This window comes from Oncorhynchus keta, chromosome 11 (assembly GCF_023373465.1).
Source record: "Oncorhynchus keta strain PuntledgeMale-10-30-2019 chromosome 11, Oket_V2, whole genome shotgun sequence".
Taxonomy (NCBI): Eukaryota; Metazoa; Chordata; class Actinopteri; order Salmoniformes; family Salmonidae; genus Oncorhynchus; species Oncorhynchus keta.
The window spans coordinates 10528834-10542141 of NC_068431.1; the positions used below are offsets into that span (position 1 = coordinate 10528834).

The 13308-nt window shown below is 48.5% G+C and overlaps 1 protein-coding gene across 14 annotated transcripts in view; it reads right to left on the reverse strand.

Moving 5' to 3' along the window:
* The window catches only part of LOC118389794 (actin-binding LIM protein 3-like), a 199701-nt gene that overhangs the window by 129566 nt on the left and 56827 nt on the right, over positions 1–13308 (reverse strand). For 13 of the 14 annotated variants that reach the window (XR_008147215.1, XR_008147214.1, XR_008147213.1 and 10 more), the window contains exon 2: positions 11394–11540. Coding sequence is in view for 10 of the 14 variants with exons in the window: in XM_052529427.1 (XP_052385387.1) it covers positions 11394–11540 (147 nt within the window). In the remaining 4 variants the exon portion in view is untranslated. The remainder of the gene's footprint in view (positions 1–11393; positions 11541–13308) is intronic. The other variant, XM_052529425.1, reaches the window with a different exon arrangement.

Sequence of the window (13308 nt, forward strand, 5' to 3'; positions counted from 1 at the left end):
TCTGTGACTTAGGGTAGAATTGGAGTTCTATAAAATGATAAACAGTGTGGAGGTGTTTCAGGAGATATGGTGTGTCGCGGGGGGCCATCTGTACAGCTGGGGAAGATGGGTTGGATATACAGTTGTGATGTGGGGTAAAGGGCAAGGTGATTATGCAGCACATGTGAAGGGTGTGTACTAGAGGTGAAGTCAGGTGCAGGAGAGCAGAGTGTAGTTAACAGGCGCACTTTTTATTCCGGTCCAAACGAAAGCACATAAGTACATAAAACACAGGCGGGTAACAATACCCACAACATGAAAACAATTTCACACAAAGACATGGAGGGGAACAGAGGACTAAATGCATTGTGTGATTAGGGAATGAAAACCAGGTGTGTATGGAAACAAGACAAAACAAATGGAAATATGAAAAATGGAGCGGAGATGTCACGGTTGTTGAAAAGGTTGGTCCAAGGCGCAGCGTGTGAGTTCCACAATATCCCACAACCCAGGTGGAAACCATATCCCACAACCCAGGTGGGAACCATATCCCACAACCCAGGTGGAAACCATATCCCACAACCCAGGTGGAAACCATATCCCACAACCCAGGTGGAAACCATATCCCACAACCCAGGTGGGAACCATATCCCACAACCCAGGTGGAAACCATATCCCACAACCCAGGTGGAAACCATATCCCACAACCCAGGTGGAAACCATATCCCACAACCCAGGTGGGAACCATATCCCACAACCCAGGTGGAAACCATATCCCACAACCCAGGTGGAAACCATATCCCACAACCCAGGTGGGAACCATATCCCACAACCCAGGTGGAAACCATATCCCACAACCCAGGTGGGAACAATATCCCACAACCCAGGTGGGAACCATATCCCACAACCCAGGTGGGAACAATATCCCACAACCCAGGTGGGAACAATATCCCACTACCCGGGTGGGAACAATATCCCACTACCCGGGTGGGAACAATATCCCACTACCCGGGTGGGAACAATATCCCACTACCCGGGTGGGAACAATATCCCACTACCCGGGTGGGAACAATATCCCACAACCCAGGTGGGAACCATATCCCACAACCCAGGTGGGAACAATACCCCACAACCCTGGTGGGAACAATATCCCACAACCCAGGTGGAAACCATATCCCACAACCCGGGTGGAAACCATATCCCACAACCCGGGTGGAAACCATATCCCACAACCCGGGTGGAAACCATATCCCACAACCCGGGTGGAAACCATATCCCACAACCTGGGTGGAAACCATATCCCACAACCCGGGTGGGAACAATATCCCACAACCCGGGTGGGAACAATATCCCACAACCCGGGTGGGAACAATATATCCCACAACCCGGGTGGGAACAATATCCCACAACCCGGGTGGGAACAATATCCCACAACCCGAGTGGAAACAATATCCCACAACCCGGGTGGAAACAATATCCCACAACCCGGGTGGAAACAATATCCCACAACCCTGGTGGAAACAATATCCCACAACCCGGGTGGGAACAATATCCCACAACCAGGGTGGGAACAATATCCCACAACCCGGGTGGAAACAATATCCCACAACCCGGGTGGAAACAATATCCCACAACCCGGGTGGAAACAATATCCCACAACCCTGGTGGAAACAATACCCCACAACCCTGGTGGGAACAATATCCCACAACCCGGGTGGGAACAATATCCCACAACCCGGGTGGAAACAATATCCCACAACCCTGGTGGAAACAATACCCCACAACCCTGGTGGGAACAATATCCCACAACCCGGGTGGGAACAATATCCCACAACCCGGGTGGAAACAATATCCCACAACCCTGGTGGAAACAATATCCCACAACCCGGGTGGGAACAATATCCTACAACCCTGGTGGAAACAATATCCCACAACCCGGGTGGAAACAATATCCCACAACCCGAGGGGAAACAATATCCCACAACCCGGGTGGAAACAATATCCCACAACCCGGGTGGAAACAATATCCCACAACCCTGGTGGAAACAATATCCCACAACCCGGGTGGGAACAATATCCCACAACCCGGGTGGGAACAATATCCCACAACCCAGGTGGAAACAATATCCCACAACCCGGGTGGAAACAATATCCCACAACCCGGGTGGAAACAATATCCCACAACCCTGGTGGAAACAATACCCCACAACCCTGGTGGGAACAATATCCCACAACCCGGGTGGGAACAATATCCCACAACCCGGGTGGAAACAATATCCCACAACCCTGGTGGAAACAATATCCCACAACCCTGGTGGAAACAATATCCCACAACCCGGGTGGAAACAATATCCCACAACCCTGGTGGGAACAATATCCCACAACCCGGGTGGGAACAATATCCCACAACCCGGGTGGAAAAAATATCCCACAACCCTGGTGGAAACAATATCCCACAACCCTGGTGGAAACAATATCCCACAACCCGGGTGGAAACAATATCCCACAACCCGGGTGGAAACAATATCCCACAACCCTGGTGGGAACAATATCCCACAACCCGGGTGGGAACAATATCCCACAACCCGGGTGGGAACAATATCCCACAACCCGGGTGGGAACAATATCCCACAACCCGGGTGGAAACAATATCCCACAACCCTGGTGGGAACAATATCCCACAACCCGGGTGGGAACAATATCCCACGACCCGGGTGGGAACAATGGTGAACTTACGTATGATCCCCAATTAGAGACAACGATAATCAGCTGCCTCTAATTGTGAACCATACCAAGTACACCAACATAGAAATAGGAAAACTAGAACCCCCCCTAGTCACACCCTGACCTACAACATCAAGGGCTCTCTATGGTCAGGGTGTGACGGGTGATGGCTAGAAAGCCGGTGACGCCGGTGATGCCCGAACATGGAGAGGAGCCGACTTCGGCGGAAGTCGTGACAGCACAGGGGATATTTTTTTTTTAAAGGGGGGGTGGTGAGGTTGTATCATTAAAGAAATACAAAGTTTTAAAGTGTTTCTCTCGCTCTCCTTCCAGCCAGGCCAGAGGGGTAAACTACTGGGCACTTCAATGTCATTAAAAAAAACATTGGTTGGGTTGTCAACTAACGTGAATTCAACATGAAATCAACTAAAAATGTCATCACATTGACTCAACGTTGTCACATTACATTTTTGTTGTTGTTGAAATGACATGGGAACAATGATGATTCAACCTGTTTTTGCCCAGTGGGGACTGTCTAATCCCCCCAGCCAGCCTTCCATTACAGGCTGCCCGCTAAGCTGTGTGTGTCAGGGCTCTGCTTACAGTGAAGAGGAAGAGGCTCCATGGAGGGAGGCAGCAGATCAGCCATCGATTGATCAATCAGTCCCGGTCCTTCTCCCACGTCTGCTGCTCCACAGTGATCAGCCAGGACAGAGCCATGACCTGTTCCCCTGTCACTGTCAGCCCCCATCTATGTACAGCAGCACCAAGGGCAGAATGGGGCTTACACACAAACACTTCCTGCATAGATATGAGACTGTAGAAAGGAGATGTTAGGAGTACTGTAGAGTATGATTTGTCCTCCATTTTGTATCATTATCCAGAGGGAAATGGTTTGGAGATGAAAGTACCCGGCTCTTATAGACATCTCCACTGAGTCATCGCCACATACTGTAGCTATATGCCAAGAAGGCTGGACCTGTGTGTGTCTATTTCTACATAATGTCTGGCTGCAGACTGGCACAGCTCCCTCCTGTTTATTTATTGTCTCTCCTCCTACCCATTGGCCAACAGATTACTTCATGGGACGCCCAATATCCCCAGGACAGACAGAGACAGTCATATCCCCAGGACAAACAGAGACAGTCATATCCCCAGGACAAACAGAGACAGTCATATCCCAGGACACACAGAGACAGTCATATCCCCAGGACAGACAGAGACAGCCATATCCCCAGGACAGACAAAGACAGTCATATCCCCAGGACAGACAGAGACAGTCATATCCCCAGGACAGACAGAGACAGCCATATCCCCATAAGAGAGACAGCCATATCCCCAGGACAGACAAAGACAGCCATATCCCCAGGACAGACAAAGACAGCAATATCCCCAGGACACACAGAGACAGTCATATCCCCAGGACAGACAGAGACAGTCATATCCCCAGGACAGACAGAGACAGTCATATCCCCAGGACAGACAGAGACAGCCATATCCCCAGGACACACAGAGACAGTCATATCCCCAGGACAAACAGAGACAGTCATATCCCCAGGACAGACAGAGACAGTCATATCCCCAGGACAGACAGAGACAGTCATATCCCCAGGACAGACAGAGACAGACATATCCCCAGGACAGACAGAGACAGCCATATCCCCAGGACACACAGAGACAGTCATATCCCCAGGACAAACAGAGACAGTCATATCCCCAGGACAGACAGAGACAGACATATCCCCAGGACAGACAGAGACAGTCATATCCCCAGGACAGACAGAGAAAGCCATATCCCCAGGACAGACAGAGACAGTCATATCCCCAGGACAGAGAGAGACACTGTGGGCAGGTCCAGCTCTTTTCCCCTCCCACAGCCACCGCCTCCATTCTAGAGGCACTACTCATACTGTCCTCACAAGTGGAGCATAATGGGAACGCATTTCTTGGCAGACACTGTGTATGGAAATTCATTTTCTCCCTCTCATCCCATTTCACTCCCAGGTCCCAGCAGACTCTTCTCCTACTGCCTGGAGTTTGTTCCAGGATGCTCACTCAAATCTCTGACCATGCTACTAACTAACAAGCGATTGCATTGTCCACAACAGAGATCTGTGGTTCTGCGAGGTTCAAAGCTGCAAACACAAAGGCAAAGAGAGAAGTCTCTACAGGCCCATTTAGAAGAGACTGGCTGATTCATCAGTACGCTTAAGAGATGATCACTTTATACTGTAGAGGATTTCATCTAAACAGAATGTCGATGGCCAACAGAGAATCATTATCCCTTGTTGAGTGCAAACGGCTGAATCAATATTATAAAGTAGTTACTTTTATCCCAGGAATAAATGGTTCTACATAAAAACCTCAGATGGCGAAGTAAAGAGAAGTGGTCTTTTCCATTTATCTGCAGGAACCAATGATTTATGTTTAATACTGTACATATCTTGTAAATCAGCAAGCTGAGAGTTTCTCATGTTCTGTTTTTCTGTTTGCCCAAGTTCTTTGCCTGAGGACGACAACAACCCTGAAATCGAAGGCCTTCTCCTGAGACAGATGACCTCCACACCACTGCTCATACACCGGACGTTTGCCTTCTCTGTTCTCTTTCCACTCTATATTTTTACAGACCAGCTACACTGACAATGTTAACTGGTACTTCTCCCTCTTTCTATCCAGCCTCTGCAGCGTTCTAAAGGGGAGTACTGGACTAACAGAGACAATCTAGAATCCACCCTACTATTTATTTATTTTACCTTTATTTAACCAGGCAAGTCAGTTAAGAACAAATTCTTATTTTCAATGACGGCCTAGGGTGGGTTAACTGGTCTAGGAACAGTGGGTTAACTGCCTGTTCAGGGGCAGAACGACAGATTAGTACCATGTCAGCTCGGGGGTTTGAACTTGCAACCTTCCGGTTCCTAGTCCAACTCTCTAACCACTAGGCTACCCTGCCGCCCCTACTATGACAACTGTAACTATTGTCTTGGAGAGATGAGACCCCCCAGAGAGCCAGAGAGACACTATGGGCCAATGAGAGGGCCAGTGAGGGCCAGAGTGGGTCAGATGGCCAGTGAGTGTCAGAGAGTGTCAGAGAGAGTCAGTGAGGGCCAGTGAGAGCCTGATAGCCAGTCAGAGTCCGTTAGAAATGTACAGACTAAGAGGCTGATTTGGTTTTGAACCTGGCGACTCCAGGATTCTATATTAGGGATTCTGTCTCCACATGCTCAGTTCTTTCCAGGTGCTCATGTCATGGTATTACCTCACACTGATAGGATATAAAATGTCCGGTTTTCATCCAGCCACTGGCTCCTAGCGTGGGATGATGGCTTGTTTGTTCACCACAAGACTCATCAATGGCCTCTTGTTTGGTGAGGGAAAATCTATTTCATGCATGGGCTGTTGTAACACTACAGGCATCTTGGCATGGCATGTTCCCCAGCCCATCACTGTGTCCTACGTCCCATCCTCCCTCACTGTCTCCCTCCCAGCTAGAACACAACAGACTGACGAAGGACAACCACACAACCCAAGCAAACAACAATGAGTCTATTACAAAATATGTTTTTCCTTCCCAAATTCCATCTCACTCCAACAGTGGGGGTGGGGGTGGGGTGGGGTTGAGGCTTGTTGTTTGGCTCGGTTAAAAGGCTCACGTTCACCAACAGTGGGGGGGTTGAGGCTTGTTGTTTGGCTCGGTTAAAAGGCTCACGTTCACCAACAGTGGGGGGGTTGAGGATTGTTGTTTGGCTCGGTTAAAAGGCTCACGTTCACCAACAGTGGGGGTTGAGGCTTGTTGTTTGGCTCGGTTAAAAGGCTCACGTTCACCAACAGTGGGGGGGTTGAGGCTTGTTGTTTGGCTCGGTTAAAAGGCTCACGTTCACCAACAGTACTCCTGCTGCCACACTACTTTCTAAAACGCTGCTGTGTGTAGGAAGAGTACACAGGAGGAGATTAGACATGTCATGAGGACTAATGGTGGCCAGTGTAAAAGGTGCATGGTGTGCTCTGCCTAAAGCCATGACAATACAGTGAGAGGAGAGGACATGTGTTCAGGAAGACAGTCAAACACTATCAGCTGATTGTGAGCTCTCAGATGGACTGTGTTTCTGAGCTAAACGCCTGAGACCTGAGACAGGTTAGGAAAAAGACCTGCTGTCCACCAGCACTACTTAACAATACACACCACCCACATCACCCACAACCACCAGCCCAGTCCTACACACCACCCACATCACCCACAACCACCAGCACTACTTAACCCTACACACCACCCACATCACCCACAACCACCAGCCCAGTCCTACACACCACCCACATCACCCACAACCACCAGCACTACTTAACCCTATACACCACCCACACCACCCACAACCACCAGCACTACTTAACCCTATACACCACCCACATCACCCGCAACCACCAGCCCAGCCCTACACACCACCCACATCACCAGCACTACTTAACCCTATACACCACCCACACCACCCACAACCACCAGCACTACTTAACCCTACACACCACCCACATCACCCACAACCACCAGCACTACTTAACCCTACACACCACCCACATCACCCACAACCACCAGCACTACTTAACCCTACACACCACCCACACCACCCACAACCACCAGCACTACTTAACCCTATACACCACCCACATCACCCACAACCACCAGCCTACACACCACCCACAAATACAAATTCCATTAAGACACTGTTGCCCTAGAGCACACAAAAAACTATACATGCCTGGCCTAAACATCAGCGCCACAGGTAACTTCCACAAAGCTGTGAACGATCTGAGAGACAAGACAAGAAGGGTATTCTATGCCATTAAAAGGAACATAAAAATCAACATACCAATTAGGATTTGGCTAAAAATACTTGAATCAGTCATAGAGCCCATTGCCCTTTATGGTTGTGAGGTCTGGGGTCCGCTCACCAACCAAGACTTCACAAAATGGGACAAACACCAGATTGAGACTCTGCATGCAGAATTCTGCAAAAATATCCTCCTTGTACAACGTAGAACACCAAATAATGCATGCAGAGCAGAATTAGGCCGATACCCACTAATTATCAAAATCCAGAAAATATATGTTAAATTCTACAACCACCTAAAAGGAAGCGATTCCCAAACCTTCCACAACAAAGCCATCACCTACAGAGAGATGAACCTGGAGAAGAGTCCCCTAAGCAAGCTGGTCCTGGGGCTCTGTTCACAAACACAAACACACCCCACAGACCCCAGGACAGCAGCACAATTAGACCCAAGCAAATCATGAGAAAACAAAAAGATAATTACTTGACACATTGGAAAGAATGAACAAAACAACAGAGCAAACTATTTGGCCCTAAACAGAGCAAACAGCGGCAGAATACCTGACCACCATGACTGACCCAAAATTAAGGAAAGCTTTGACAATGTACAGACTCAGTGAGCATAGCCTTGCTATTGAGAAAGGCCATTGTAGACAGACCTGGCTCTCAAGAGAAGGCAGGCTATGTGCTCACTGCCCACAAAATGAGGTGGAAACTGAGCTGCACTTCCTAACCTCCTGTCCAACGTATGACCATATTAGAGATACATATTTCCCTCAGATTACACAGATCCACAAAGAATTCGAAAACAAATCCAATTTTGATAAACTCCCATATCTACTGGGTGGAATTCCACAGTGTGCCATCACAGCAGCAAGATTTGTGACCTGTTGCCACAAGAAAAGGGCAACCAGTGAAGAACAAACACTATTGTAAATACAACTCATATTTATGCTTATTTATTTTCCCTTGCGTTCTTTAACCATTTGTACATTGTTATAACACTGTATATATATATATATATATATATATATATATATATATATATATATATATACTGTATGTATAATTTGACATTTGTAATGTCTTTATTGTTTTGACATTTCTGTATGTGTAATGGTTACTGTTAATTGTTATTGTTTATTTCACTTTTGTATATTATCTACCTCACTTGCTTTAGCAATGTTAACACATGTTTCCCATGCCAATAAAGCCCCTTGAATTGAATTGAATTGAGAGAGAATGTGGGCAGGGAATGAGAGAGAGAGACTGTAGGCAGGGAATGAGAGAGAGAGACTGTGGGCAGCGAATGAGAGAGAGACCGTGGGCAAGGAATGAGAGAGAGAGAGACTGTGGGCAGGGAATGAGAGAGAGACTGTGGGCAGGGAATGAGAGAGAGAGACTGTGGGCAGCGAATGAGAGATACAGAGAGAGACTGGGCAGGGACTGTGGGCAGAAAGAGAGAGAGAGACTGTGGGCAGGGAATGAGAGAGAGAGAGACTGTGGCCAGGGAATGAGAGAGAGAGAGAGAGACTGTGGCCAGGGAATGAGAGAGAGACTGTGGGCAGGGAATGAGAAAGAGAGACTGTGGGCAAGGAATGAGAGAGAGACTGTGGGCAAGGAATGAGAGAGAGACAGAGAGACTGTGGGCAGGGAATGAGAGAGAGAGAGACTGTGGGCAGGGAATGAGAGAGAGAGACTGTTGGCAGGGAATGAGAGAGAGACTGTGGGCAGGGAATGAGAGAGAGACTGTGGGCAGGGAATGAGAGAGAGACTGTGGGCAGGGAATGAGAGAGAGACTGTTGGCAGGGAATGAGAAAGAGAGACTGTGGGCAGGGAATGAGAAAGAGAGACTGTGGGCAGGGAATGAGAAAGAGAGACTGTGGGCAGGGAATGAGAAAGAGAGACTGTGGGCAGGGAATGAGAGAGAGACTGTGGGCAGGGAATTAGAGAGAGACTGTGGGCAGGGAATGAGAGAGAGACTGTGTGCAGGGAATGAGAGTGAGACTGTGTGCAGGGAATGAGAGAGAGACTGTGGGCAGGGAATTAGAGAGAGACTGTGGGCAGGGAATTAGAGAGAGACTGTGGGCAGGGAATTAGAGAGAGACTGTGGGAAGGGAATGAGGGAGAGACTGTGGGCAGGGAATTAGAGAGAGACTGTGGGCAGGGAATGAGAGAGAGAATGTGGGCAGGGAATGAGAGAGAGAATGTGGGCAGGGAATGAGAGAGAGACTGTGGGCAGGGAATGAGAGAGAGACTGTGGGCAGGGAATGAGAGAGAGACTGTGGGCAGGGAATGAGAGAGAGACTGTGGGCAGGGAATGAGAGAGAGACTGTGGGCAGGGAATGAGGGAGAGACTGTGGGCAGGGAATGAGGGAGAGACTGTGGGCAGGGATTGAGTGGGAGACTGTGGGCAGGGAATTAGAGAGAGACTGTGGGCTGGGAATGAGAGAGAGAGACTGTGAGCAGGGAATGAGAGAGAGAGACTGTGAGCAGGGAATGAGAGAGAGAGACTGTGGGCAGGGAATGAGAGAGAGACTGTGAGCAGGGAATGAGAGAGAGAGACTGTGGGCAGGGAATGAGAGAGAGAGAGAAACTAAACAGATGAAAGAAAGAGGAGAGAGAGGGACGAGAGATCTATAGAGACAGACAGTAAGAGAATGAGCATGAAGGAGAAGGGAGATGAAGGGAGATTTACATATGTTGTAGCGAGAAAACGGCAACCACCTTGCTGTGCTCCAGAGCACGCAGGAAGGGCTCCTATTGGCTGATACTGGCGGAGAGAGTAACCAGCATCCAAGGCACGTTGCCCCCTAACACCGTTACCACAGCAACAGCTTGCATAATAAACAAGACCACGTGAGCACCGGCAGTTTGGAAATGGTTTCTGACCATGGAAGGGAATGGCCCACCTCCACCTGCCTATTCTGACCATGGAAGGGAATGGCCCACCTCCACCTGCCTATTCTGACCATGGAAGGGAATGGCCCACCTCCACCTGCCTATTCTGACCATGGAAGGGAATGGCCCACCTCCACCTGCCTATTCTGACCATGGAAGGGAATGGCCCACCTCCACCTGCCTATTCTGACCATGGAAGGGAATGGCCCACCTCCACCTGCCTATTCTGACCATGGAAGGGAATGGCCCACCTCCACCTGCCTATTCTGACCATGGAAGGGAATGGCCCACCTCCACCTGCCTATTCTGACCATGGAAGGGAATGGCCCACCTCCACCTGCCTATTCTGACCATGGAAGGGAATGGCCCACCTCCACCTGCCTATTCTTCTTCTGGCTGCTTAAAGGCACTACAAGTGGCTTCCTTAGGTGAAACACGAGTAAAAAATAGCATTCTGAAAATATGAAACACTCATTTCTAGGTTTAACAATAAGATAAACACTACAAGTTGGCAGTTGATCTTGTCTCCATTGTCCTGTCTATCATGAAGAGCTCTCAGCAGGCTTCTCTTGCTATTCCGTTGTTCAAGCTGTGCATTTCTCCTGATGCCTTGAGCAGCCCAGGGGGTGTCAGGGAGACAGATTCTCTCTCTCTCTCTGATAGCTAATGGTTTCAAATGGGACTGGCAGAGTGCTGCTAGACTGTGGAGGCTAAGGATGTCTAGAGAACAGACAGACAGACAGACAGACAGACAGACAGACAGACAGACAGACAGACAGACAGACAGACAGACAGGTGGATGGGACAGATGGACAGACGGCTGGATGGAAGGCAGGCAGACGGACAGACAAACAGACAGGTGGACGGGACAGATGGACAGACGGCTGGATGGAAGGCAGGCAGACGGACAGACAAAACAGACAGGTGGACGGGACAGATGGACAGACAGAAGGCTGAGGGTCTTACCTTGGCAGGTGAAGCACTTGACATGGAAGTGGACATTCTGCACACGAACCACCTCTCCCTTACAGACCTCCCGGCAGCGGAGACAGTGAATGGTCACGGCGTTGCCGCTCGGGCTGCCTCCGTAGGCGCTGTGCCGGTAAGGCCCTGCTGGAGACCACAGGAGAGAAGAGGTAAGGTCAGAGGTCACACCGGCTGGACAGCTACCAAGGCCGGCCCTCTCATTAGGCAGGATTATGCGGTCGTCTATGGCGGCAGATTGACGAGGGCAAAATGTTTTGACCCAAACTGACCAAGACTCAGCTCCAACAACAACACATACAACCTCACATAACTCCTCCCCAAAACAATGACAATTTCTCTCAACCAGTGGCACAAGGCTTTTTAGGTGAGTGTTGATGACGCCCTGTGATAAGCAGGGCCCACTTGGTCAAAGGCAGGGGTGGGAAATATTTCTATTCTCCAGGGTGATGTTGGAGAAACTCATGGCTCCACCAACGTTTCGTATTTATTTTGTACCAAACATAAATCCTGTAGCACATATAGGATCTGGCAGAAATCAGATGTGGCCTTTTCTGTGGCCTACAGGTTAGAGATAAAATGGATGACAATGTAATGAGACGGACACTCTTTACATCATGCAGGTTTCTTCGATCAAATACAAACATGTGAAGTCATGTTATCAAACATATCCTAAAAACTGGACGGGTCGAAGTAAGATGGACCATATGAAATGGACAACCACAACTGTTGTTCAGGAGTTTCACCCCATTGTCAGGATCAGTGGTTTCAAGTTTCTATCCATACATTTTTGACAAGCTGATCACAGTGAAAAATAATATACCTCTGCATTTCCCGTTGTGTAAACACATTGCACATATAATCATAATAACTCCTGATAAAGTTGGGTTGCTGATATTGATACTGATAATCAGGACTAATAAACCAATGCAACGGGCCGTTTTACAAACAGTGGGCCTACCACATGGATGGGCATTCATACAATTCCATTTCTGGCAGATATAATAGGCTACACCCCAGTAAGCACGAGCCGATGTCTTTTGGATGTCTTTTTCTGGTGTTTGACAAAAGGTAGGCTTACCATATAGATGGGCGATCATACAGTTCAATTTCAGCCAACACTCTAGGCATCTCAGTAAGCATGGACCGACGCTGACGCCTTTTTGACATCTTTGTTTTGGTGGAGTCCAGAACGGCCTTGATGGTGGGCCTACACCCCAGTAAGCACGAGACGATGTCTTTTTTGGCGTGTTGTACAAACGGTAGACTTATTTTTTTTAACCTTTATTTAACTAGGAAAGTAAGTTAAGAACAAATTCCTATTTCCAATGACGGCTTAGGAACAGTGGGTTAACTGCCTGTTCAGGGGCAGAACAACAGATTTGTACCTTGTCAGTTCAGGGATTTGAACTTGCAACCTTTCAGTGACTAGTCCAATATTCTAAACACTAGGCTACCCCATATAGATGGGCATTCATACAATTCAATTTCAGGCAACACTGTAGTGCGGACCGGCATTGATTTCCACATCCGCGGAGATTGGTTTAAGCCTTCAGCATCCAGAAAATACATATTTACAACGTCTGTAAAATACGTATTTTCGACGTCTTTCGACGTCATTTTGCTTACTGGAGGTATTCTAGTTTTGCTGGGGCAACTACTATACATCTGTCCAATTGTTAAAGAAGCAGACAAAACAGCAGTGGACACAACAGAGAGAAAATTAAGGGACAACATCTGCGGTGGGGTATTGGATGAAAAGATATATTGTGGAAACAGAGACGACGACCCCCCGACCTCTCTCTCACACACACACACACACACACACACACACACACACACACACACACACACACACACACACACACACACACACACACACACACACACACACACA